At 46.4% G+C, this 22,275-nt stretch overlaps 1 protein-coding gene across 17 annotated transcripts in view; it reads right to left on the bottom strand.

Moving 5' to 3' along the window:
* Positions 1 to 413: 413 nt before the first annotated feature.
* Positions 414 to 22,275, bottom strand: part of SEC31A (SEC31 homolog A, COPII component) — a 50,008-nt gene continuing 28,146 nt past the window's right edge. For 3 of the 17 annotated variants that reach the window (XM_060278396.2, XM_060278400.2, XM_060278397.2), the window contains 11 exons: positions 22,083 to 22,256; positions 20,125 to 20,301; positions 18,106 to 18,198; positions 17,302 to 17,428; positions 15,566 to 15,922; positions 12,358 to 12,396; positions 8,646 to 8,704; positions 7,246 to 7,524; positions 4,102 to 4,221; positions 2,335 to 2,406; positions 414 to 1,002 (listed from right to left, as the gene is read on the bottom strand). In XM_060278396.2, coding sequence (XP_060134379.2) covers positions 823 to 1,002; positions 2,335 to 2,406; positions 4,102 to 4,221; positions 7,246 to 7,524; positions 8,646 to 8,704; positions 12,358 to 12,396; positions 15,566 to 15,922; positions 17,302 to 17,428; positions 18,106 to 18,198; positions 20,125 to 20,301; positions 22,083 to 22,256 — 1,677 coding nt within the window. In that variant the 3' untranslated portion in view covers positions 414 to 822. The remainder of the gene's footprint in view (positions 1,003 to 2,334; positions 2,407 to 4,101; positions 4,222 to 7,245; positions 7,525 to 8,645; positions 8,705 to 12,357; positions 12,397 to 15,565; positions 15,923 to 17,301; positions 17,429 to 18,105; positions 18,199 to 20,124; positions 20,302 to 22,082; positions 22,257 to 22,275) is intronic. The other 14 variants (XM_060278402.2, XM_088660594.1, XM_060278404.2 and 11 more) reach the window with 9 other exon arrangements.

Raw genomic sequence — 22,275 nt, 5'->3', positions numbered from 1 at the left:
AGGGCAGCTTGACAGACAAGCCATTGTGTGTTCCCTGAAGGCAGAGAGCTTGGAAATCATTGTTCTGAAAGCTGACACGCACAAGGTGTTCGAAAGATGCCATCATTCCAACTGACTCACAGACATGGAAACTTTGCTGTCTGATCTATCAAAGCCAACCTTAGTACCATTTCGATGAGGTTCCTCCGGCACTGATCTAACCTCTGTTACAGAAGGAATCAGCGTGGGAAGGAGGTATCTGTATATATATATGTGCATAACTTCATGACGACGGGTTTAAATAAATAGCCATGCGGCCTAATGAAAGCAAAGGCATTAAACTATTAAGCAAGCTAAAAATTAATTAAGCTAAATCCCACTGACACTGCGGAAGCCTTAAGGAGGAGGAATAATAACTCAGTGCACACAGAAAATAGAATCAAACATTTTACTTGCTTGTTGATGCAGAGGAATGTGGGGGAAAATTGCTTTCTGAGGTCAGCCTTACATACAACCCCCCCTCTCTTTGCTGTATTTAAAAGCCACTTTCAAAGCAGCAGGTAACATGCATTTAAAATGGGGTATATGACGTGGCGCAATTAAATACACTTATCTGCAGATAAGGGTAATAAAAGATGGAGAGAAAGAAAAAGCACCAGGACTTGCTGGCCCTTCTAAAACGAAGCTCATCTGCGGCAAGGGGGGGGGGAGGGAGAGGGAGAGAGAGAGAGAGTGACTTTGTCATGACCAGCTTTCTATATCGCATCATGCTCTAAGGGCCGGGGTCCATCTCGCAGCATGCCCCTTCGAAAGCAGCATGCTTCTTCTCTGCACAAGCCCACTTCACACGGCCAGCTTGTTGGCCTGGGTGAGGACCACTTTGAGCACCGGCATGAAGGCAGACGTCTCGCTGAAGTTGCTAGTGCTGACTATGTGGGTGTGGATGTTCAGCCCCTCCGTGTAGTTCCGTGTTTCGATGCTCCTGGCGATGTTGTGCAAACCGTTGATTATCGTCGGGGAGAGCTGGAGGGAGGCAGAGAGAAAACAACATGGAGAAGGTACCCTTTTCACATAGATATCCGGGCACCCCAACCTGACCTCACCCCAGCATTCTTGGCTCCAAGCACTCTACTCATGAGTGGAGTGGCTAAATGGCCACTGGAGAAATCTGACCTAATCAATGGTTGCGGTATTATTATTTTACATGACTTCACAAAGGCAGGTGCAACTGGGGCAAGCAAGCAACTTCTTCCAAGGACAGCTGCGAGCGACAATGGCAACTGGTTGGTGCAAGGCAGTAGTAGCCCCTCCTCCCTTTCCTCTAGCGGAATTCCCATCATCCTTGACCACTGCAAGCCAGGGATGATGGGAGTTGTAGTCCAACAACAGCTGGAGACCCAAGTTTGGGAAACCCTGCTCCAGGGCACGTGGAACAGTATGTCTGCCTCTCCTGCCCTGCCCAGCCAAGACCTCAGAATGTTGCCTCCTGCACCACTAAAGGACTTCACCAACCCACAGGGTGGAAGGATAAGTTATGGAGAGAGAGCATTTCTGGTACAGAATGAAATGCCACCAGCTGGAGATTGGAAGCAAAGACTTTTTACAAGAGTTGGGCTTTTTTGTGCTGTGACACCACCAGCATCTGCACAAGTGGGGCAGCCGCTGTGTGCAATTTGTCTATTCAGGGTCAGCATGACTCCCAATAATGACAGGTGCTGTAGGCCAGGGATGGGGAAGCTGTGGCCCTACAGATGTTGCTGGACTCCAATGGGACCATGTTGGCTGGGGCTGGTGGAGGTTGGTGGCCCAGGTTCCCCAATACACACAAGTCATCCCCTGTGCTCCGTCTTATTCTGCTCGGCCACTGTAGGGACAGAACGCTGAAGTAGATATATGGACTTCTTACACCTGATCTGGCTTGTGGATTTCTGGTGCTATTTAAAGGGGGCTTACGGTTTTAAGCATTGTCTTGGGATTCCCAGGAGCCCAACACAATGTTCAACCTGATCTTACCACATGCTCGATTTGTCAGATCGTTTAAACAGCCAGCTGCCACATACAAAGCTGCCTTCTGGTGACATTGCTTCAAAAACGGATTCCCAAATCCCACCCAGGAAGTGCATTTACTTATTCTGCGAAACACTGCAGACCCATCTTATAGCACAGGAATTATTTCTAGCTAACAAATAGTTTTTAAAAAGCGGGAAAACATTGCAAAAATAAATAAGAAGGTTGGAGAATGATCTAGGAAGCAGTTCAGTTGCTGAAGTTTAGAATGCCTGGCTTGGAGGTGAAATGTAAGGAAGCTATCCTGAGCAGGGCAAAGCGAAATGCACAATGATAAATAAAGCTTACTGTCTGATCTCTGAGTTTATCATACAGAAACTCCAGGCGTTTGTTGGCATCGTCAAGTTTCCTCTTGGTTTGCTACAGAAGAGACCAGAACATAGGAAGTCATTAAATAACCTTATCAAATTTTATCAATGCTCAACCAGCACACACACATATGCATACATACAAATTAATATGTACTTTGATGTGCCTCCTAAGCATGGGGGAAGTTCCTCCCCAAGTAGGATTTAACTCCCCACACATCAGCTGATGCACATGTGGGGGGTGTCAATCCTGCTTTAGGCAAGGCTTTGGTGCACCAGCTGGTTCCAGCAGTTGGCTGGCACACCTGAACAAAGCAGGACTGAACCTGCCCAGGCATCAACTGATAATGGGTTCAGTCCTTCTTTCTGTGGCCAAGTATCTTACCTGCCCCATATCCCAAGTCACATATGACATAGGGTGTGGGGCAGGTGGGCATCGTTTCATGAAAATGACCAGGCAGGCCAATTTTGCCGCAGAGCCTGGAGGGTCCCAACCCTCAGTCCAGGAGGTTCAGAGCAGTGGGTTGCACAAGCGAAGTTGCTTATGTGGGACTGCACAGAGGGCACAGAGAACTGCTGGCTTTGAGGTAGAAAGGAAGGCGCTCCTCAGTCGAGTCTGAATCACAATATCTTCCTGAGAGAACTGCGTCCTTGAAGGTGAAAGTAAGCACCCAGCACTTAGCTTATGGAAGGTGGTTTTGCTGCTGTCAACCTACAGGACACGCTCCTGCGTCTTCCCTACAATCCTGTGTTGAATCAAAGGCGAGCTGTTCCAGAAGCTCTGCAAACACCATCTTGGTAGTCAAGATAAGCCCACAATTAATTGGTAGTTGCAGCAATGAGCTCATATACGTTTATATTCGCTTGCTAATTGGCTTGCTTTGATGTCATCATCTGTGGGCTTTGGGTGCTGGGCTCTGGGCCCAGTAAGGGGAACTATCTGTAAGGTTTGGTATTTGCCACCGACACCCTCATCTGGTCAGGTGAAGTGATGGGAAGTCCTGGCAAAGTGGTGTATGTCGCTTTGTCTATAAAAAACATATGCACATTTGCTTGGGTGCAGACAAGCCATCTCCTTGCTGCAGAGTCCACCCCGTGTCTGTAAAGGCTGGGAGACCTGGCAGGCTGGTCTGCTGCAAGTCTACACCTTTCCTTTTAATAAAACACTAGAACTGGTTGCTCTAGCCTCTTTGACATCCTTCTTTGGTATCCCTGCACCCAACCACTCCCACAAGCCCTCCTTTGGGCCTGCGGTTCAGAACGCTCCCCCACACCAACATGACAATATAAACTTGCATTCCACAGAGTCAGGTCACAAGCCCATCCGTAGCTCCCTACCACTGTTCATTTGCAGCTCTCCAAGGTGCTGAATCCCATTTCGGCCGTGTCTGCAAAATGTTTGTTTTTGCTGCTGTCCTCTGTGTTTGCAAGGTCTTCTTGAACCATTTGGATTTGGGAAGAAGCACTTATCTTAATTCGAGTCGCCCGCAAGGGAAGACAGCCTAAGATTATGCTCTCCCATTGTGTAAATCACACGGTAGCTGCAATTTTTCTGATAGCCTGAATATCCGAAGCACTTGGCGAGAGCCTGGCTGCTGGTGATAAATCGTTTCTGATGACTCACCACACAGTGATGGATGCCACCAGCTCTGAATGTGTGATTACACTACATAAAATGCATTTATATATATATATATATAAACAAAAAACACCACCACCAAAACACAGAAACACATGAAGCACATACCGGATCGGTAGCTGAAGAGAGACATCTCTGGATCAGAGCTTCAAATGTATTCTTTAGGATAAGGTGTTCCTCAGGTATGGGCTTTTTCATTATCTTCTCTGTTGGCAAGGATTGCACATGCTAGATAGAGGGGAAGGAAGGGTAATTTGGAATATCACTTTGTCATCATTTGCTCCCAGGCTTTTTACTCCAGGGGAACCGCATGTTAGTAAAGTCACTTAAATAACACAGGTGGAATGCAGAGGGAAGGTCTTGATACTGAGGAAGCCAAATAAAAAGAGCGTATGAATTGAGGAGAAAGGGACAGAGAGGATTTCACTTCCAGTACAGGCCTTGTTTGGGGCATGGAGACATTCAATCAAAAACATACAAAGGGAAAACTCCCGCAGAACTGCACAGCCAATCAGAGCACGTGCTACTCCACTAGAAATCATGCTATTCTGCCTGATTGCTAAGCAACATTTCCACACTTCTTACTAGTAACACAATTAGCCCTTAAGTTACAAACTGAGCGATCCTTTCTCTTGCACTTCCAAAACCACAATCAACATTTTCCTGGCAACTTACTTCCCATATATTATTTTCTATCCCCCTCTTTATATTTTTCAGGTGCTCTCTGATCCAGGCACTGAGCAGACTCACGAGCTGCTTAGCTTCAGCCAATAACCTCTCTTTAATATCCACTCTGGGCCAACTGTCCAGTGACAAAGAAAGTCCCAGGCCAAAAGACTCTGTTTCTATACACCTACCAATGTGCTGCCCTTTAATGGTATCTGCCAGATTTGCCGTTTAATGCTGAAGCAGCCCTGCTAATCGTGCCTTAGCATAAAATCCATTCATGCTGGATTCCCTCTTACCACAGGATAATCAGGTGTTTATAGAGTCCAGATTTCAGCACCCTTGAATGATTTTGGGACAAGTCCCCCAATACGGGGAAAGCAAATGCTAACCTCTGCCTAAACACCAGTAAGATCTAAATCAAATGAAACGAGCAAATCCTGCCTGCCTGCCTGCCTGCAACAATGTGGCTCCAAATGAGCCAACATCTCTCACCGCTTAGCAACCCACCCACAAGGCTCTCACAATCATTTGCCAGTCATTTGCTTTCAAAGACAACCCCCCAAGTCAAAAGGGTGATTGTTTCTTTAGGCAGGACCCCGCAGACCTCCCACTGAGCAAGTGGGAGGGAGAAGAAACAAGCAGCCGTTCAGAAATTCAACAGCTGCCTTGCCCAGGCTACATGGCTGCTACCACATCAGGCATAGAGGGGATCCAACCAGAATTCAGGGGTCAGCAAAGTTTTTGTGGCTTGGGCCGGTTCACAGTCCCGCAGACGCCATGGTGGGCCGTGCACAAACACTATTTCCGGCGCGCCTTCCGGCGCGGAGGAGGCGTGTGCAGCTTCCTATTGGCTGCAGAAGCCAGCCAGCCTCGCAGAAGGTGGTCCCTGCTCTGCTCCGCATGGGAGCCGACCGAGCGGGTGGCAGGGGTCCATGGGCCGGTTAAATGATCCCCATGGGCCTTAGCTTGCAGACCCCTGAACCAGATAATAGCCTCCCTGTCCGTGAAGTGAGGTGTTGGTGAGAGCCAGTGTGGTGTAGTGGTTAAGAGCAGTGGACTTGTAATCTGGTGAACCGGGTTTGTGTCCCCGCTCCTCCACATGCAGCTGTTGGGTGACCTTGGGCCGGTCACACTTCTCTGAAGTCTCTCAGCCTCACTCACCTCACAGAGTGTTTGTTGTGGGGAAGGAGGGGAAAGGAGAATGTGAGCCGCTTTGAGACTCCTTAGGGTAGTGATAAAGCGGGATATCAAACCCAAAAAATCCATAATCCATAAATGCTGAGACAGACCCCATGTCTTGTAGCAAGGGATGGCGCAACCTAACAGGACATGTGTGAAGAACCTCTTGCCCTCCAGATGTGGCTGAACTATGACTCCCATCAACCCCTGCAAGCATGGCCAATGGTCAGGCAGGACAGGAGCTGTAGTTCATCAACACCTGGAGGGCCAAAGGTTCCCCACATCTGTGCCAGGTGGCAAAATGTAAGGGATGCTGGCCTGGTGAGGGAATCTTCTCAGGAGTGAACATTCCACCTCAGACAACCGTTTCAGGGCCAAAGGTAACCCCCTACTCCCCACTCTCAGGCTGCACTCTTTCCCTCTCACTGCACTGTCAATCTCAATGAAGATATAAGAACAGATGGTCCTGCTCAATTAGATCAAAGGCCTGACTTCTGATTATTCTGGTCATTTTAGCCATTTCGGGATAATCCAACAACTTGATCTCTGCCATTCTTCTCTGGTAGGAAGAATCAGGAAGACCAATTTTTTAATAAGGAACGGGGAAATTTTTTATAACTTATCTTAAAAACCATTGTGAAGAGTTAAAATTGTTAGCTGGATTGGAATAACGCTTGTAATTAAATGGTGAATTTTGGATACAATGGAGAGGTAAAAGATTTGGATTCTTATAAAAGATGCAGGAGGAGATGATTAATGATAGGACCCACAAAGGGGAGAAGTCAAGTCCAGGAGATTCTCTGGAATCTTGTTTCTATGTTGGCTATGTGACTGTAAAACATTAATCTGAAAACCAAATAAATAAATTTATACAATTGGATCAAAGGTCTCTCTACAGCCCAACATCCTGGTTTCACAATGACCACGGGAAGCCTCCGAGCAGGACACGAGTGCAACGGCACTCTACGTTGCCTAGCAACCACCTCTGATACTGGAGGGAATGTGGTTACTGCAACTAGCGACCATCGATAACCTTCCCCTCTACAAATTGGTCTAATCCTGTTTTAAAGCACCCATCTCTAAATGTTGTGGCAACCGCCATCATTCAACTCTGCCTCTTGGCCGCTCTCCCATCCAGCCTCCACTTCAGCCTCAGAGTCTGAACTGCTCTCTGCCCTAGCCTCTTCCTGCTCACTAAAGTCTGTCACCTCTTCAGCTTCTGACACCTCCTCCTCCCAGTCTTGTCCCTCTTCTCCCTCTGACCGCTCATTATCGTCCCACCACCAATTCCCTGGCCCTGAGCCTCCTTCCCCTGGGGAGTTCCCCTAGGGGGTTCTCCCGCTGGTGCCTCCCACCACTCCTTGGCATCCAGCCAGCCCAAGACACCTGGCCACCGGCTCTTACCTGCATGGTGTTGCCAATTGGCGCTCCAGGCGCCCCTTCCATGCTGGGCATGGACGCGGCAGGAGTCATGATGGTCTGGCCGCCAGGTTGTGGGACGTTCTGGTAAGGGCTTGGCATGCTAGGTTGGCCTGGAGGAAGATGCGAGGGCTGGAACGGAACCTGGGCGGGAGGCATTGCTGGCGGCTGCTGCTGCTGCTGCTGCTGCTGGGCTTGAGGGTCCGACATGGGGTTCATTATCGGAGCTGTGATGGGAACCGGAGGCATGAAGTTCTCAGGCACCTAAGGCAGAGGAAGGAAAAGAAGAGCTCACTCGAGTTCTTATGGCAACAGGTGTGTGATAAAATTATGCAAGAGCAGGCAATGATATTTGCTACCACTGTTGATAGGGCTGTTCACCTATCAAAAGGTTATTTCAGTTTCTTGTTCATTGGGCATTCAAACATTAAATCAGTCTCTGCTAGCCTGACGTTTTAGACTCCAATTCCTATCAGCCCTAGCCAGCAATTTAGCTAAGTTTAAAGGAGTTCTTCATTCATGTAAAACTTGCTGTTGATTTTTCCATGCTCCAGTCTTTCATAAACTGAAATGCATTTGCAACCCTCTGATGATAGATTTAAAACAAATCCAAGAGATATATATATATATTTTAAAAAAAACATTATTTATGCTTTTCAGGTTTATACATTTCACAGATTTTACAATCATTTTAACATTTCCTTAAATTTATTTTAAATATCTTCTGCATATCCTATTTAAATTATTTTGCTCATTCATTCATCTACTTTAAATATAAACTCTTATAAAACTGCAGGTTATTACAACAATCCTGCCAATGTTCTTATCTGTTTACAATTTATCTGTAAATATTCAATAAACCATTTCCATTCTTTTATAAAAAGTTTGTTATTTTGATTTCCTATTCCTCCGGTAAGTTTGCCATTTCTGCATATTCCATAAGCTTATTAATAGATTCTTGTATTTATCACATACTCTATACAATTTTTTCCTAATTATATGATTTCTAAATCCTTTATGGAACTTTCACCTTTTAATACCATATGTAAGCGTGCCAACCAAAAATATTGGCATGACCTTCTAAGTCTAGAATATGTGAATTCTCTAATGTTATCCATTCCTTCAACCAGCAAAGACAGGGTGCCTCATAATATAGTCTCATATTCGGAAGGAAAAAACCTCCTCTTTCTAAATCCAAGAGATCTTAACCTCGAGTCCTGTCTTGCCTACTGGGGCAATTAAAAACCTCGTTTTGGGGATTGGGGAGGACACCACCACACAGGCTAAGATAACCCTCTCTCTGGCTGCTACCTTTGATCACAGGAACACCTGGGGAAGGGCCTTTAAAGTCACTCTTGGCAAGTCAGAAGTTCCTTTTAACCTACCTTCTTTTTCTTTGCAATTCTGCTCAAAGCAGGAGGGTCGTTCCAGCCATTCTGAGGTCCTGCAACAAGACCAAACAATATCAATGGAATGTAAAGCGTCCCAGATAATCAGGAGGGGCAAATTTTGCCACATTCTAACTAGAGGCTAGCATTTCATCGGAATCTAGAAATTTCAGAGCGGGGATGAGCATGTTCTGTATTTGAAACAGGAATGCAAATAACACAAAAACCCACCTTCTGCCTTCATAGCTTTTGGCCCAATTCCCTTGCTCCTCCTGCCCAACGGGAACCAAACTCAACTAGTTGCTCCTATATTTGTGCACGTTCTGCCTCCACTACCAGAATGCAGATTGCAAGCCCCATGTGGGTTTATACTACCTGAAAAGCTTTATGTAAATTGACGGCATAATATTCCAGTTACGATTAACATTCATTACAGTGCTCTTTGTCAATCTGGCATGGATTTGCAAGTACAATTAGCGTAATCACATATATTTGTTATTTATTGGTACATATTTAATACGGTCATTGACATTTCTATCATTGGGCTACCAAAGAAAACCTGAAATTTCAGAGATTTGTTTCGGGCGTTGTTAGCAACAGACACCACTTTGCAATACCGTGTTGCTGTTCAGAGGAATGCAGCCTTTTGGCGCTTCTTAAATGCTGGTTGATGCCCCAAAACGTTTCTAACTGAGAACGATGTGCTGGCCACTGTTTGTCAAAATATATGCCTCTACTGGTTCGCCCTGGAAGGCTGGGCTCCAGAGCCTTCACGGTGATGAAACTAGGAAGCTGCTTTGTATCGATCTGGATGATGGGCCCATCTAAGCACAGTTGCTTAGGCTGGGAAGCTTCCCTACACCAGGGGTGGGGAAAATTCCCAGCCCGAGGGAGTCATTCCTTTCCGGGGAAGCTTCCAGGGGCAACATAACAGTGGCGGTCAAGGCCAGAGGCAAACGTGGGCAAAGCAGTAGATGTCAATTTACCTTTGGACAGGAGGCCAGTTCCCACAAGCGCTCACTCACACAACCCTCTACCCTCCATTAATGCAAGCAAGAGGCATGATCAGAGTTGAAGGACGCATTCCAGCCATGCAAAAACACTGGAGGAGGATGTGAAGCAAGGCTGGTGAGGGTTGTGGCCTGGGTGGTGCCAAGGGCCAGACAAAGCCCTGGAGGGCCACATTTGTTTGACCCACGGGCTGGAGGTTCCCTGCCTCTGATCTACCACTGACTGGCAGTGTCTCTCCATGGCTTCAGGCAGGAGTCCTTGACCACCTGGAGGTGCGAAGGACTGACTTTCTCCATACGAACTTTACCACTGGGCACTGCCCTTCCCAAAGGATTTCGCACTGGGAGGAGGATTAAATCTGGGGGCACACCTGTGCTATTTGCATTAATAAAAAGTCTAAGGACACATATTCAGATACGCAGTGAATCTTTACGAGGCTAGGTTCCCGCCTAGCTGTAGTTTTGCTACACTTTTGCTAATGTTAGGATTAAATCAGCAACTGGTAGCAGAGAGACAGCAGGTTTAGATCTTCACTGCCTATCCTTCCCAGCGCAGACCACTGAAAAAGGCAACCAGCTTTTGCAGCACAGATATCAGGAGAGAATCAGTAACTCCTGGCAACCCATAAATCCACAGCAGCGTCAACTTTTAATATATTTTTTTTAATGGTTCGGATCAAACTGGTAAAAATCGGAAAGAACAAAGCTGCTGTGAACATGCTCATTTTAGTCACTTAATTAAGTTTTGCTGCTGCTTGGCAGGAAGCCTGTCTTGCAGAGCGAGAGAGCGCTGCCATAGATCTTACCGCTTGAATTCATAATCACCAACTGGGGAGTAGAGTAACAACGGCTGACCCGCTACCGAGCCCCCTGCATTTGCAGTGCCAATTACTGTGCTTCCCTGGAAAGAGCAGCTTCGCTCATGAAAGCGCTCCGCCCAGGAAACTGAGGTTGGTGCTGATAATGCCAAGGTTGCAGGTTTGATCCCCGTATGGGAAAGTGGCATATTCCTGCATTGCAGGGTAGATGATCCTCAGGGATGAAATTCATTACAATGTATTTGCTGCATCCTGGTCTCTAACTGCAATATTTTAATCGCACTTACACTACTGGATTTTTTTATTTTAAATTCTACGGTATCAGTAAACCGCTCAGAGATTTTATTTTTGCCAAAAAAAGGAGGAAAAGGCTAAGCGGCAAATAAATCATCTAAATAAAGAAATAAGCTATGAACCTGTCCGGACGAAAGTGGCCGTCTGGGCTGAACACACATGGATGTCATTGTTTATTGGCAAGGGCTCCCGAATAAGCCTCATTGAAAATGAATGAAAGTAATACTGAATGTGAATTCGGAATCAGTAGCTGCAGATGTTCCTGGTGGAAATTTGTTCTGGCTCAGGAGTACACAGGGACCTCTCCTGCCCCAACAAACATGCTTAGGGGGGCAGCTTAAGTTGGGATCTTCTGAACTAATCTGAACTCAAGGGCCACTCAAGTAAAATTAAAAAGTAATGCAGGTTTGTTACACAACACTGATAGTTAATCAAAAATAATCACAGCTGGAGTTTTTAACCACAGTGCTATAATTTTCTTTTTACAAAATTGCAACTCCCAATCTCTTAAAATCTAGGATTAACTCAGTTTCCTTGAGAAATTTGGATTCCCATGGTTCTGCAGCACATTTGCAACTAAGGGCAAGAAGGTAAGTGTGTACTGGGCACAGGATTTCATTTTTTGTGAATTCCAGCGTTGTTTCTTTTCCAAAGATTCTAGTCCTCATGACTATAGAAAATATACATTGAGAGTGTGGGGATAATAATTGCTCAAATCTCGGAAGCTAGCAGGGTTTCCGATTAAGATTTCTAGCAATCAAGGCTAGGCAGGAAGGACTTCAGTGTTCTTCACAGCTCTTTCTCCCTCCCCAGGACTAACTAAATCATATTTTTTTAAAGGCTGAAAGTTGAAGGATAAATTAGGCAAAATAAGAAAAACAAAGGAGAAGAGAAATATTTGCTGTTAGCATTTCAACTTTTTCTCTTCCTCGGCCTCCTTCCTTCTATTAACCAAAACCTATTTCCTGTGCTGAAAGGAAGAACTGCAGGTAGACATCTTCACAACCCCTGCAATTCGTCACCTTTTCCATCAGCGCAAGCAGGAGGCAGTTTACAAATAGCTTATGCAAATCTGTTCAATCCGCACAAGTTAAGCAAATGATTCTGGATTTATTTTGGACACAGAACTTGGATTGATTAGGTGCAATTTCTTTTAACGTTCTATTGGAAAGTGCAGAATACACACACCCTGATTTTAAGGATAGTTGCAAATATTTGGAAGATTGTATTCTCAGCTTTTCTGAACACGAAAGGCAGCTGTCCTGATCGTGCAAATGACTGCTTCAAAAATTATAGTGCAGACCATGGAAATTAACATTTCAGAGCATTACTCCTCCCCCTATGAATGCAACAAACATCTGTTTTAGAAGTTGATCACATCTGTGGTTATAAATCCCAGCTCTGCTATTTGAGTCAAACCATTTGTCTCCATTAAAATGTTACCGAGTGTTAAATTTCATTGGATTTAACAAGTATTATTAGCACAAAGTATTGAATTTGCGGTCACATGCACTGCTAGAGTCCAATTTGTTAGATGTTCGTGCTGTGCCTTAATGATTTCCATTTTATAAAAGGTAGCTAAGTCACCTTGCAGGATACTGGCTGGGTCTTGTATGGATTGATAGTCTGCAGACAAAACGCAAAAAAACCTCAGGAGGCATTAAAAAGAAAAAAAAGATACACTACTTTCCCATTACCAGCTTTTTCCAAGCTTTGCATGTGCTGGAAAATACCTTCTAAGATTTCAAGAACAGATTTCAAGCGCCCGCTCTTACCAATTTTCACTCCCAGTTTAGCCATGCAGCCCCAGAGTTTGCCTAAGCAGCAAAGAACAAGCTACCTTCTCCAAGGAAATGGACTCAGTATCCACAACCTCCTCACTAAGAAAACCTAGAGGTGTTTCCCAGGAACTGTGGGATTCTTAGAGAACTCCATTTGAATAGCTGCTGGTGCTGGGCTGGGCTGAAGGCCTGGTTCCAATTCTTGGTTCCAAAGTCCTGTTTAGTGAGGTGAGGTGAGAATATTCTCCGGAGAATATTCTGCTAGAAAATTCACCACAAACTGTAAGTTCTAATGTAAGAACCAGTTTTATAACCCACATTTTAAAAACGCTAGTAAATAATACGTCAAGCTGTGATATTGCCAGTGTAAGTAATGAATAATGATTTTTTTGGATCCAGCTACATTACTAGGCATTGTGTCATTCACCATTCGCAGTTCTGAAATGTGAGCTACAGAAAACAATTTTTATTTTATTTTTAGAATGCTATTCATTTAATTTGATGAACATTTAAACTCCTATGTATTTCAACTATATGCAATAGGCTTGGTGATTATCGTGAGTCATTCATGTTGAATTTTCAGTTTCAAGTTTGGTGCAAAAAAACCCAAAGAATGTGAATTCACTGCATTGCCCCATTGAATAAAAGTATCTTTACAGTTTTTGGTTGCCATCTGAACATGTTAACCCATGAATAAACATGTATATTAACTAATTATATAATTTTCAATGCATTAAAATGAATATTCTCCTATTTTAAATGAAAAATCGCTAATATTCTCATTAATTGAGAATATTCTTGAGGATTTAACATCACTAGTCCTGTTCATCAACGAAGCATTGCAAAGTGAAAATGGGATAACCCTGCAAAAACAGGGTTGGGGTAGGCATGGTCCTCTACTTGTCTGGACTCCAACATGCCAACAGTCAGGGATGATGGGAGCTGAAGCTCAACATCTAGAGGTCTACGGGCTCACCACACCTGTTTTAAGAGTTCGGCTGTGAACTGAACATGGAAGCTACTCCCATTAGAAAACTTTAGTCCACAGCACTCTTTGCAAGGCACCTTGGGACACGCTGTATTTCTTGAAGTGAACTCAAAAGTACTCTAACCCATTTTTCTACCAGGAAAGGGGAACGGTCTTAAAAGTCTGTAAAAGGCAGCTGCTGTGTATCTAATGTCATTTCATCCAAAACTGTAAGCTGTAATAGCCTTGCTCCCTTCATACCCTGGCCATAATAATAATAATAATAATAATAATAATAATAATAATAATAATACAAAGTTTTGGTCCCTGACAAAAGCTTTGTGTCTTCCTGTTATGCTTATTTGCATTTTATTTGCAAGGAAAGGAAAGCTAAAGAAAGAGTTGAATGACACCGATAAAGAAACAGGTCTGTTGTCATGCACCGGTAGCTGCTCAGGACAAAAAACATTAACAAAAGCAAGTTACCAGTTCTCTCATTTTGGGCCACAAGCTTTTGTGTCATGCTAACACACATGCAGAAGCAATTGTTCCAGACATGCTTGTTTAGTTCATGCGAGAAGAAAAACATACCTTTAAAGGGTTTCTAAATTGCTTCATCGATATTGAGTCTCACCTTTAGTGAACAACTCTCTCTCCCCCCCCCCCCCCAACTTACTGGTGCCAACTCCAATGGAAAAACTTCAGCGAACAATGAATATAAAGGGCTGGAGTATTGATATAATAGGTCAGCGGCCAATTTGTTCTGATTGGAATTACGGTGTCATGTTTATAAGGTATGCTCTGATTAAATTTCCATAATTACTGTCATTATTTTTTTAAAGGGACAGGTCGGACTGCCCTGCCCCCACAATGTCCCCAACCTTGGGTTTAAAACAAGAACCCTGGTCCGTGCTCTCCTGAAACCATCTCAAAGCTTGCTAACGGAATAATCTTTGTTAAGAAGTGAGAAAGAGAGCACCAAGAGGCTCCTTCCTACATCATGGCTACCTGCCTGAAAGGGATTCTTGTTCCCATGCCACTTCAGAGAAGTATAAGGCTTCCCGTACTTACACGCTTCCATAAATACAAATGTTTGGTCTGTGCGGTGCGGCTGTAGCTTTGCAGGTTTTCCGGAGTGGCATGGCGGGTGCAACAGCAGTGGTAAGCAGGTAAAGTGACCGTACCTTAGGAGAGTCAGTGTGGTGTAGGGGTTTAAGTGCTGGACTCTTGGGCTGCAAAGGCCTGGGTTCAAATCCCCAGTCCGTTCTGAAGTTCACTGGGTGAATGTGGGCCAGCCACCATCTCTCAGCCTAGAGCATTTCACGGGGCACTTGCAAGGGTAAAAAAGGCAGGGGGGTGGCCCTGATCTCCCTGGCAGGCTAAAAAAATCTAGCAAACTGATAGCGGGTAACACACTTTTCTGCAGGAGGCTTGTGAATGCAAATTGGCTAGGCACATGGAAACAAACAAGAGCCAGGTCCCATTCCAAAGCCCTGTTCTTACAAGTCGCTGACTGAAAGCTGCCAGCTTGATGTCTTGATTTCCTTTTGGTCTTGTTTTTGGTTAAAACAAGAACGTTCAGCTAAGCCAGGGAGGATGTCAAGCCCCTTCTACAGTTTGCGAGCCTCTATGCCAGGCACCCCCAAACTTCGGCCCTCCAGATGTTTTGGACTACAATTCCCATCATCCCTGACCACTGGTCCTGTTAGCTAGGGATCATGGGAGTTGTAGGCCAAAACATCTGGAGGGCCGCAGTTTGGGGATGCCTGCTCTATGCTATGCAGCAAATGACTCCTGGGACTATCTCTGGACACTCTTTGACTCACGGCAGGAGTGTTTGGTCACTCACACTGCCCTGGATAGAGCAAGCTGCTGGCCCTATACGGCAGGCAAAAGATGGCGATGCTTTTCAGAAGCACGCAACCCGAGCGCCACCAGTTTTGTGCGGAACCATGTCAGCATACACATGCAAAACAACAATGACAATAAATGAAACGTGCGCCCGCCCCCCCCAATGCATAACAAAGGCCCCTTTGCAAGCGCAGACCTGTTCTTTGGGATGCAGCGAGCTCACTGGTTGCCGGCTCTGTACCTGAGGGTCCAGGAGGCAGCGCATACGGCAGAGAAGATGCTGGGGCTCCTGGCCGGCCATGCTGGAAGGAGGCACCAGAAGGAGGGGGAGGAGGAAGAGAAGAGCTGGGGTTCAAGCTGGTCGGGGAGGGCTGGGGCTGGGCTGGGTACAGCGGGGAGGGCATGGAGGTGGGCGGGTTAGAGGGCATGTAAGGAGGGTTGGGGTTAGCGTAAGAGGCCGAGGCAGGAGGGGGCGGGGGAGGTTGCTGCTGGTGGGGCTGATAGAGCGACGGTCCCCCCGTTCCGAAAGAATACTGCTGTGTTGGCTGGCAAGCTACATTGGAGAGGGTGGGGGGAAAGGAGAAGGTTAGGTTAGTAAAATGAGGCCCAGCTGAAAAAGGGAGAAAACACAGCCCTCCTAAGAGGGGCTGCAGGTTAAGCATTCCACATAAAGGTTCCTGCTTTAATACTGAAGATAAAAATGGAAAATTATTATTAATTAAATTTGCATGCAGCCCAACACATGAAGATCCCGCACTACATAAAAATACATAATGAGAACACAGAATGCGTAATAAAACGAGAACAAAAGCAAAACAAAGCAATAACCCCCCTCCCACAGACACATTTAGAATCGTGGGGTAGGAGAGCTGGGGCGGGGGAATCACATCTGGCAACCTATGCTCCCCTTTGGTCTCAGATAGTACATGGGTAGAGGAGCCCAGGACACAAATTTTCACAGCCGTCTAGCTGCTTATGGTGGCACATTTACCAGAAGTAATGTATTTAGTGTTCACTCTGGAAGTGCATATCCTGTTTGACCAAACTAAGCCTCCTAGACATGGGTAAATAAGGCAGCTTGCCCTGAATAATTTAGAAGACACATTGTTCAGCCAAGTGCCATCTCTTCCTCAGAAATCACAACCCTTTGACTCGTCTGTTCAAAAGCTCTCCCTGCACCCCGCCACGTTGCCCGGCAGAAATTGCTTGGATGTTAAGTGCTGTTACCAGATGAGTTATTAAGGGGCGATGGGGAGAGAAGAAATCAAATGAATATCACAAGGTTGCAGCTATTTCACTGCAAAATCCATAGCTCATTTATTTAATGCCTCTATGATGCCTGAAGAGAAATTTGTCAATCCCAAAGGGAACCTGAGCAGCATGGTGGGCCGAGAACTGAGCTACAGGGAGGGAGGGAAGGAAGGAAGGGAGGGAGGGAAGGTTTAAGTTCCTTCACAGTCATAAAAGATACAAGCCATTCTGGGCTCTTGGGATACATGTTCCCATGTTATTCACAACATTAGTCTGGATTCAGCTAACCGGATGTTCTAGCAGAAGCCAGTGCAAGGCCCCTTACCATCCAATCTGCCTTGCCAGGGTGGGTGTATGATACTACTACTACAAGTAGTAGTAGTAGTATCAGTAGTAGTAGTAGACCACCCGTCATCTGCAGATCTCAGGGAGCTGACGGAATGAGCGTATTCTCACAACTTCCTCCTTCAGCTCTATGTACTTTTCAAGGGAGAAAGATGTGATCACTTTTACCCCCTTGTGACTAAGGCAGTGGTGTTGGGGAGGGGGTGGTTCAAAGGCTTCGTGGGCACCAGGGGAAGATCTCAAGGGTTGCCACAACAAACAACCTAGGTTTATAGCACACTAAGCTCACTGTAAGAAGAACAAATGGGGGGATACTAGGAAGATTGCGCTACTTACGTTGTGGATACGCTTGTTGTGCTGCAACCTGAGTGTACATATTGTAAGTGGGAGGCGCCGGCTGATGTGGTGGTGCGCTGGGATTAACAGCCCCTGGCATAAACCCTGGAGGAGGAGGGTTTTCCCCCTGGGAAACAAATGGGGAAGAGAAGAAGGGTTTGGTTTGGTTAGGTGCATATGAAGCAAAGGCTTGGCCCAGAATGACAGTTCCCAAAGTTTAAAAGTCCTGCTCTCAAAGCACTCATTAGCTCACACACAATTCTTTTCCACTTCCCACCTTACTTTGGATGTAAAGACAGAACATGCAACAGGGTGCCCAAGAAACTGGCAATATCCACCTGCAATCCTTAAAAATGGAGAAAACCTAAAATGTGTTGAATTCATTACGGGGAATGGGGCAGAGACGGTCAACTCAAGGTGCTTTTAAGGGCTAAATCATTTATTCAATTTGTTAGGGAGGGAGAAATGTGGCGGGGAGGAATTAAGCCCACCTGTTCCCCCAGTGGAAACTATGGGGGCCTCATTGATTGAACTCGAAATCTGATTCACAGGCCAGAAGACATCTTGAAATACAGCAAGGCCAGCTGGGAAATCTGATTGAACTGAAACCTGTGCCTACTTCCCAGATGGCCAGTAATGCACTGAGAATGGCAAAGTGTGTTTTAAAAAAAAGGTGATGGAGCGGGGAGGGAGCATAGGAATGGCACAGAAAGGGATATGTGTGCAAGTGTCCAATTTTTATTTGAAAAATAATAATAACAAGGAGAGCAGATCCTGCTCAAAGAGGAATAATTAATGTTATACCTGTGTCTCAGAGGGAGAGGCTGCAGGAGGATGGCTGGGAAGGGCAGTGGGGTTTTTGTTACTCCAGGTAGTGACAGTAGGGGCAACTCTAACCTGAATTGAACAGAGAGATACCAATCATGGAAAAATAAAACGAAATGAAAAAAGAAGAAGAAAAAGTCCGAAAGGGTGTCAAACAGCCAGAATGCTCAAAAAATGCCCCCCAAACATACCAAACAATGCCAACCCCCTATTTGCCATGCTACGTAACAGTTATGATTGTTTGAGACCTTCATCACTGTATTCTTAGGAGCCAAGCAGCCAAGACAAGGCAGCAAGGGGAAAGAGAAGAAGCGCAGGGGAAGAAGGCAGCCAACGTTAGATTTCACCTGGTTAGTGCTGTTGGATTGACTAGGGCGCTTTCCTTTTGTCGTGTTTTGCATCCCTAACAAGGTGCAGTCTCAGTGCCAAGTGCTGCTTATCTAATACTCGTTTGCCTGGGTTGTTTTAAAACGCAGGAACAGACAGAGAGCCCTGTGGAAGGCACCATGAACTCCCAGAGCATACAAGTGAAGAACACAGGCTGAGGGTGGGGGAGACACAAACCTACACAGCACACCTGGCAATACAAAACTCAGCGTGGGCACCAGACTGCTCTGAGACTATTGCAGCTGCTGGGTTGGGATTATGCCATGCAGTGCTTTTATGTTTTTGTAAAAAACAAACAATGGGGTGCCCGTGCTTATACTGATGAGTGCCATGGGTGCCAGCACAAAATGGCTGGTATGGGCAGCAAAAAAAGAGGTGCTGGAACTCTGTAGCAATGAGTGCTGTCGCACAAACAAAAGGCCTGATGATATTACAACATCAAGATGGGAGTAAGACACATTATGTTATTTGCAAAATCAATACATGGTATTATGTTATTAAGATACACAAAGGAAAGGAGCAAGACCCAAACAGCACAGTGGCTTCTGCTTGTATTTAAGACTCAGCCACATACAGAGATTGATCTGTGCTTTGCCTTTCACACCAGAAACAGGGTAGAATCAGCACTTCCCATTTACCAATATACAATATACCATTCCGCTTTCCTTTGGACCACACCAGCAAGGCTGAGAGGAGGGTCTTGTCGTCTGGGCAGCCCAGGACGTCCAGACACACTGTCCAGGCAGTATGTCCAGGGAGGTCACTTCGGTGCTGCTAGCACAGCGGTTTGACTTCACCCCTGGGGGCACACTCCATTCTCTCTCGAGACAGATGTGTGCCGACAACTTGTGTGCTTAAAGAAGAGACGAATGTGCACATCCCAAAGACAACTGCCAGGGGACACACAGCCTCTCCTGGTGTATTAGAGGCAACAGAACAACGAGGTGCAAGTTTCACGCCCTCTATCCATAAGAACAGCCTTGCAAATAGGCTCACAGAAGTTTCTAACATTTATACTTGTCAATTGTTGCGTCAAATAATTTTTTTTTCCTTTTAGCTTATAAACACTTCTAGGCTTGGTCACCTGGAGAAGATGCTTGCTCACCACAGCCCTAACTGTGTTTTAAGTCTGCTATCATGGCTGTCTGGCAAACATATCGGAAGCCTGAGGAGCCATAAGCCTTGGAGCAAAATATCCAGCTTATTTCAAGCTGAAAGGGTAGTGGCAAAACATGCACAGGGAATTAGAGCAACACAAAGGGTGGTGGAGGGCCCGGAGAGAGAAAGCAGGAGAAAATATCCCAAGCAGTATTTAAGGCTACAACATTCGGCATTTAAAAGAGCATTCCACATCAGCAAAAGCTTGTGTGGCATCAAAACCAACACTCAGGCAGGCAGGCAGGTTCGCAAGATTTCTATGATCACTTTTCAGAAAAGCATGTGTACAAACTGCATAAAGCACACGCAGAGGCTGCTGCTGGAAAGACTTGCAAGAGGTGCTTCATACAGACGCTGTGGGCACGGAATGCTCAGAACATTAGGCAGAACGATGCTGCAGCAAAGCTGGGTGTCCACATAAGCTGAAGTGTGGCTGCTGAAGGTGTCCGTTACCTGATGATAGTATTGCTGGGCTGGGACTTGTGGCATCTGCGCCTGGCTAGCCGCAGGTCCAATTCTCCCCCTGGGTGCAACAGGCTGTCTTTCGTAAGGAACCTTTGGTGCTTCTGGGCCCCGGGAAAGCTCTCCTTGAGCTCTACAAATCCTTTCCCGCAGCAAGATGATGTTTGGCTGCAAAGCAGAAAGAAACCACAAGGAATTGCACACATACACCCCACAAGCAAGCAGGATCCCATCAAGAGAACTGGCGCATTTGTTATTTGACACAGAAGGTGGCAGAAGAATAGAGTCGTGAAAAGGCACAAGGACTCGAGTTACTGAAGTAGAATAATTTTTCGCCTATGCTGAAGCAGGGACCCAAGGAGACACACAAATATATCTAATCTTTGCAAGATGAGGGGTGTTCCACAGTTGAGCCTCCAACACAGCTCTTCTTCATAGCTCCTGCTCCAAAGCCAGAAGAACTGATCCAACAAGGAATTCCCACTCAGTCATTCCCTGTCCTGGCCTAACTGGGCCCTGCAATGTTCAACCATTCATTTATCCATTTTCCATCACTGTCCTTATATTTCTTACGCACCCTTGTTCACCATGTGGCCCCAGGGTGGGTTACAAGTACTTAAAAATACAAGACTGAAAACAGATGGCAATCAAGAGAATAGGGCAGGTCCCAATGTATATACAAATCTCTCTTCAGTGTCAAATGCCAGGGTAAAGAGGCGTGTCTTCAGAATCAGTGTGTGGTGTAATGGTTAGAGCGGGCATCCCCGAACTTGGCCCTCCAGATGTTTTGGGACTACAATTCCCATCATCCCTGTCCACTGGTCCTGTTAGCTAGGGATGATGGGAGTTGTAGTCCCAAAACGTCTGGAGGGCCGAGTTTGGGGGTGCCTGTGTTGGACTGAGACCTATGGGACCAGGGTTCAAATCCCCACTCAGCCATGACGCTCGCTGGGTGACCTCGGGCCAGACACTCACTGACCCACCTCGTAGGGTTGTTGTGTGGGTAAAACAGGAAGGCGAACCATGTATGCCTCCTTGAGCTCATTGGAGGAAAAGTGGGATATAGATGAAAAAAATTAAGAATCAGATGGAAACTACATAATGAAGATGCCAAATGAACCTCTGCGAGGAGGGAATTCCACAGCTTGGGAGCTGCCACAGAGAGCACCCTCTCCCAGAAGACCCTTAAACTTTTGAGGGTAGTGGAACTACCAAGAAGCTCCCCCCCTTCCAGGAAGTAGTCTTTCAGATATTTGGGGTGCAAGCTGTTTAGGGTTTTAACCCAGGGGTCCCCAGACTACGGCCCGAGGGCCGGATGCGGCCCAATTGGCCTGCCAATCTGGCCCGAGACGACCCCCGCCGCCCGCTCTTACTGCGCGCAGCGCGGCAGCGCTCTTCCGGGTCGGGAAAAAAGCGCCGAAAATCCTTTGTGCGCATGCGTATGGGCCTCTCCCGACCCGGAAGAGGTCATTTCTGGTGCACTTCCGGGTCGGGGGAGGCCCATACGCATGCGCACAACGGATTTTCGGCGCTTTTTCCACCCTGGAAGCGCGCCGCCGCACCAGTAAGCGCCCATGCGCATGCGCACGGGCGTGCACTCCCCTGCCTGCCGGCCCGCACTCCTCTGTCCTCCGGCCTGCCGCGCGATCGGCGCGGTGGGAACCGGCCCAAACGCCGGTAAGTCTGGGGACCCCTGGTTTTAACCTAATGTGAGCATCTTGAATCAGACATGGAAATGAACTGGAAACCAACGCAGCTGTTTAAAAACAGGGTTACCTAGATGGTAAGTGAAAGCCCAGCTGCATTTTGGACCAGCTGAAGTTCCTCAGTTGCCTTCAAGGTCTGGGGCTGATGCGTAGCTGCGCTCCACAATATCTGGAGGGCACTAGGTTAGCAAAGGCGAATCTAGTGTAAGGCAAGGGAGGGAAACAAAAGCCGAGCCCATTTACCTGGTTGGTGTTCTCGGGAAGGAAAGCTAAAGCTGCAGTGGTGCTGCCCTGTGAAGCCAGGAGGTTGGCATACTGGCTCATCTTGTCGGCCAAGAGAGCCCCGACTGTGCTGGCATCTGCCACCTGCGTCTGCTGCACCGCCTTGCGCAGGATAACCACTTTCTCAATGAGGTCCTAGAGGGAGAAAGAAAAA

Source organism: Zootoca vivipara, chromosome Z1 (assembly GCF_965207765.1).
Source record: "Zootoca vivipara chromosome Z1, rZooViv2.hap1.1, whole genome shotgun sequence".
In the NCBI taxonomy this organism is placed as follows: Eukaryota; Metazoa; Chordata; class Lepidosauria; order Squamata; family Lacertidae; genus Zootoca; species Zootoca vivipara.
Note: the sequence above shows the minus strand (reverse complement) of the source record. Positions and strands in the feature narration are given on the sequence as shown.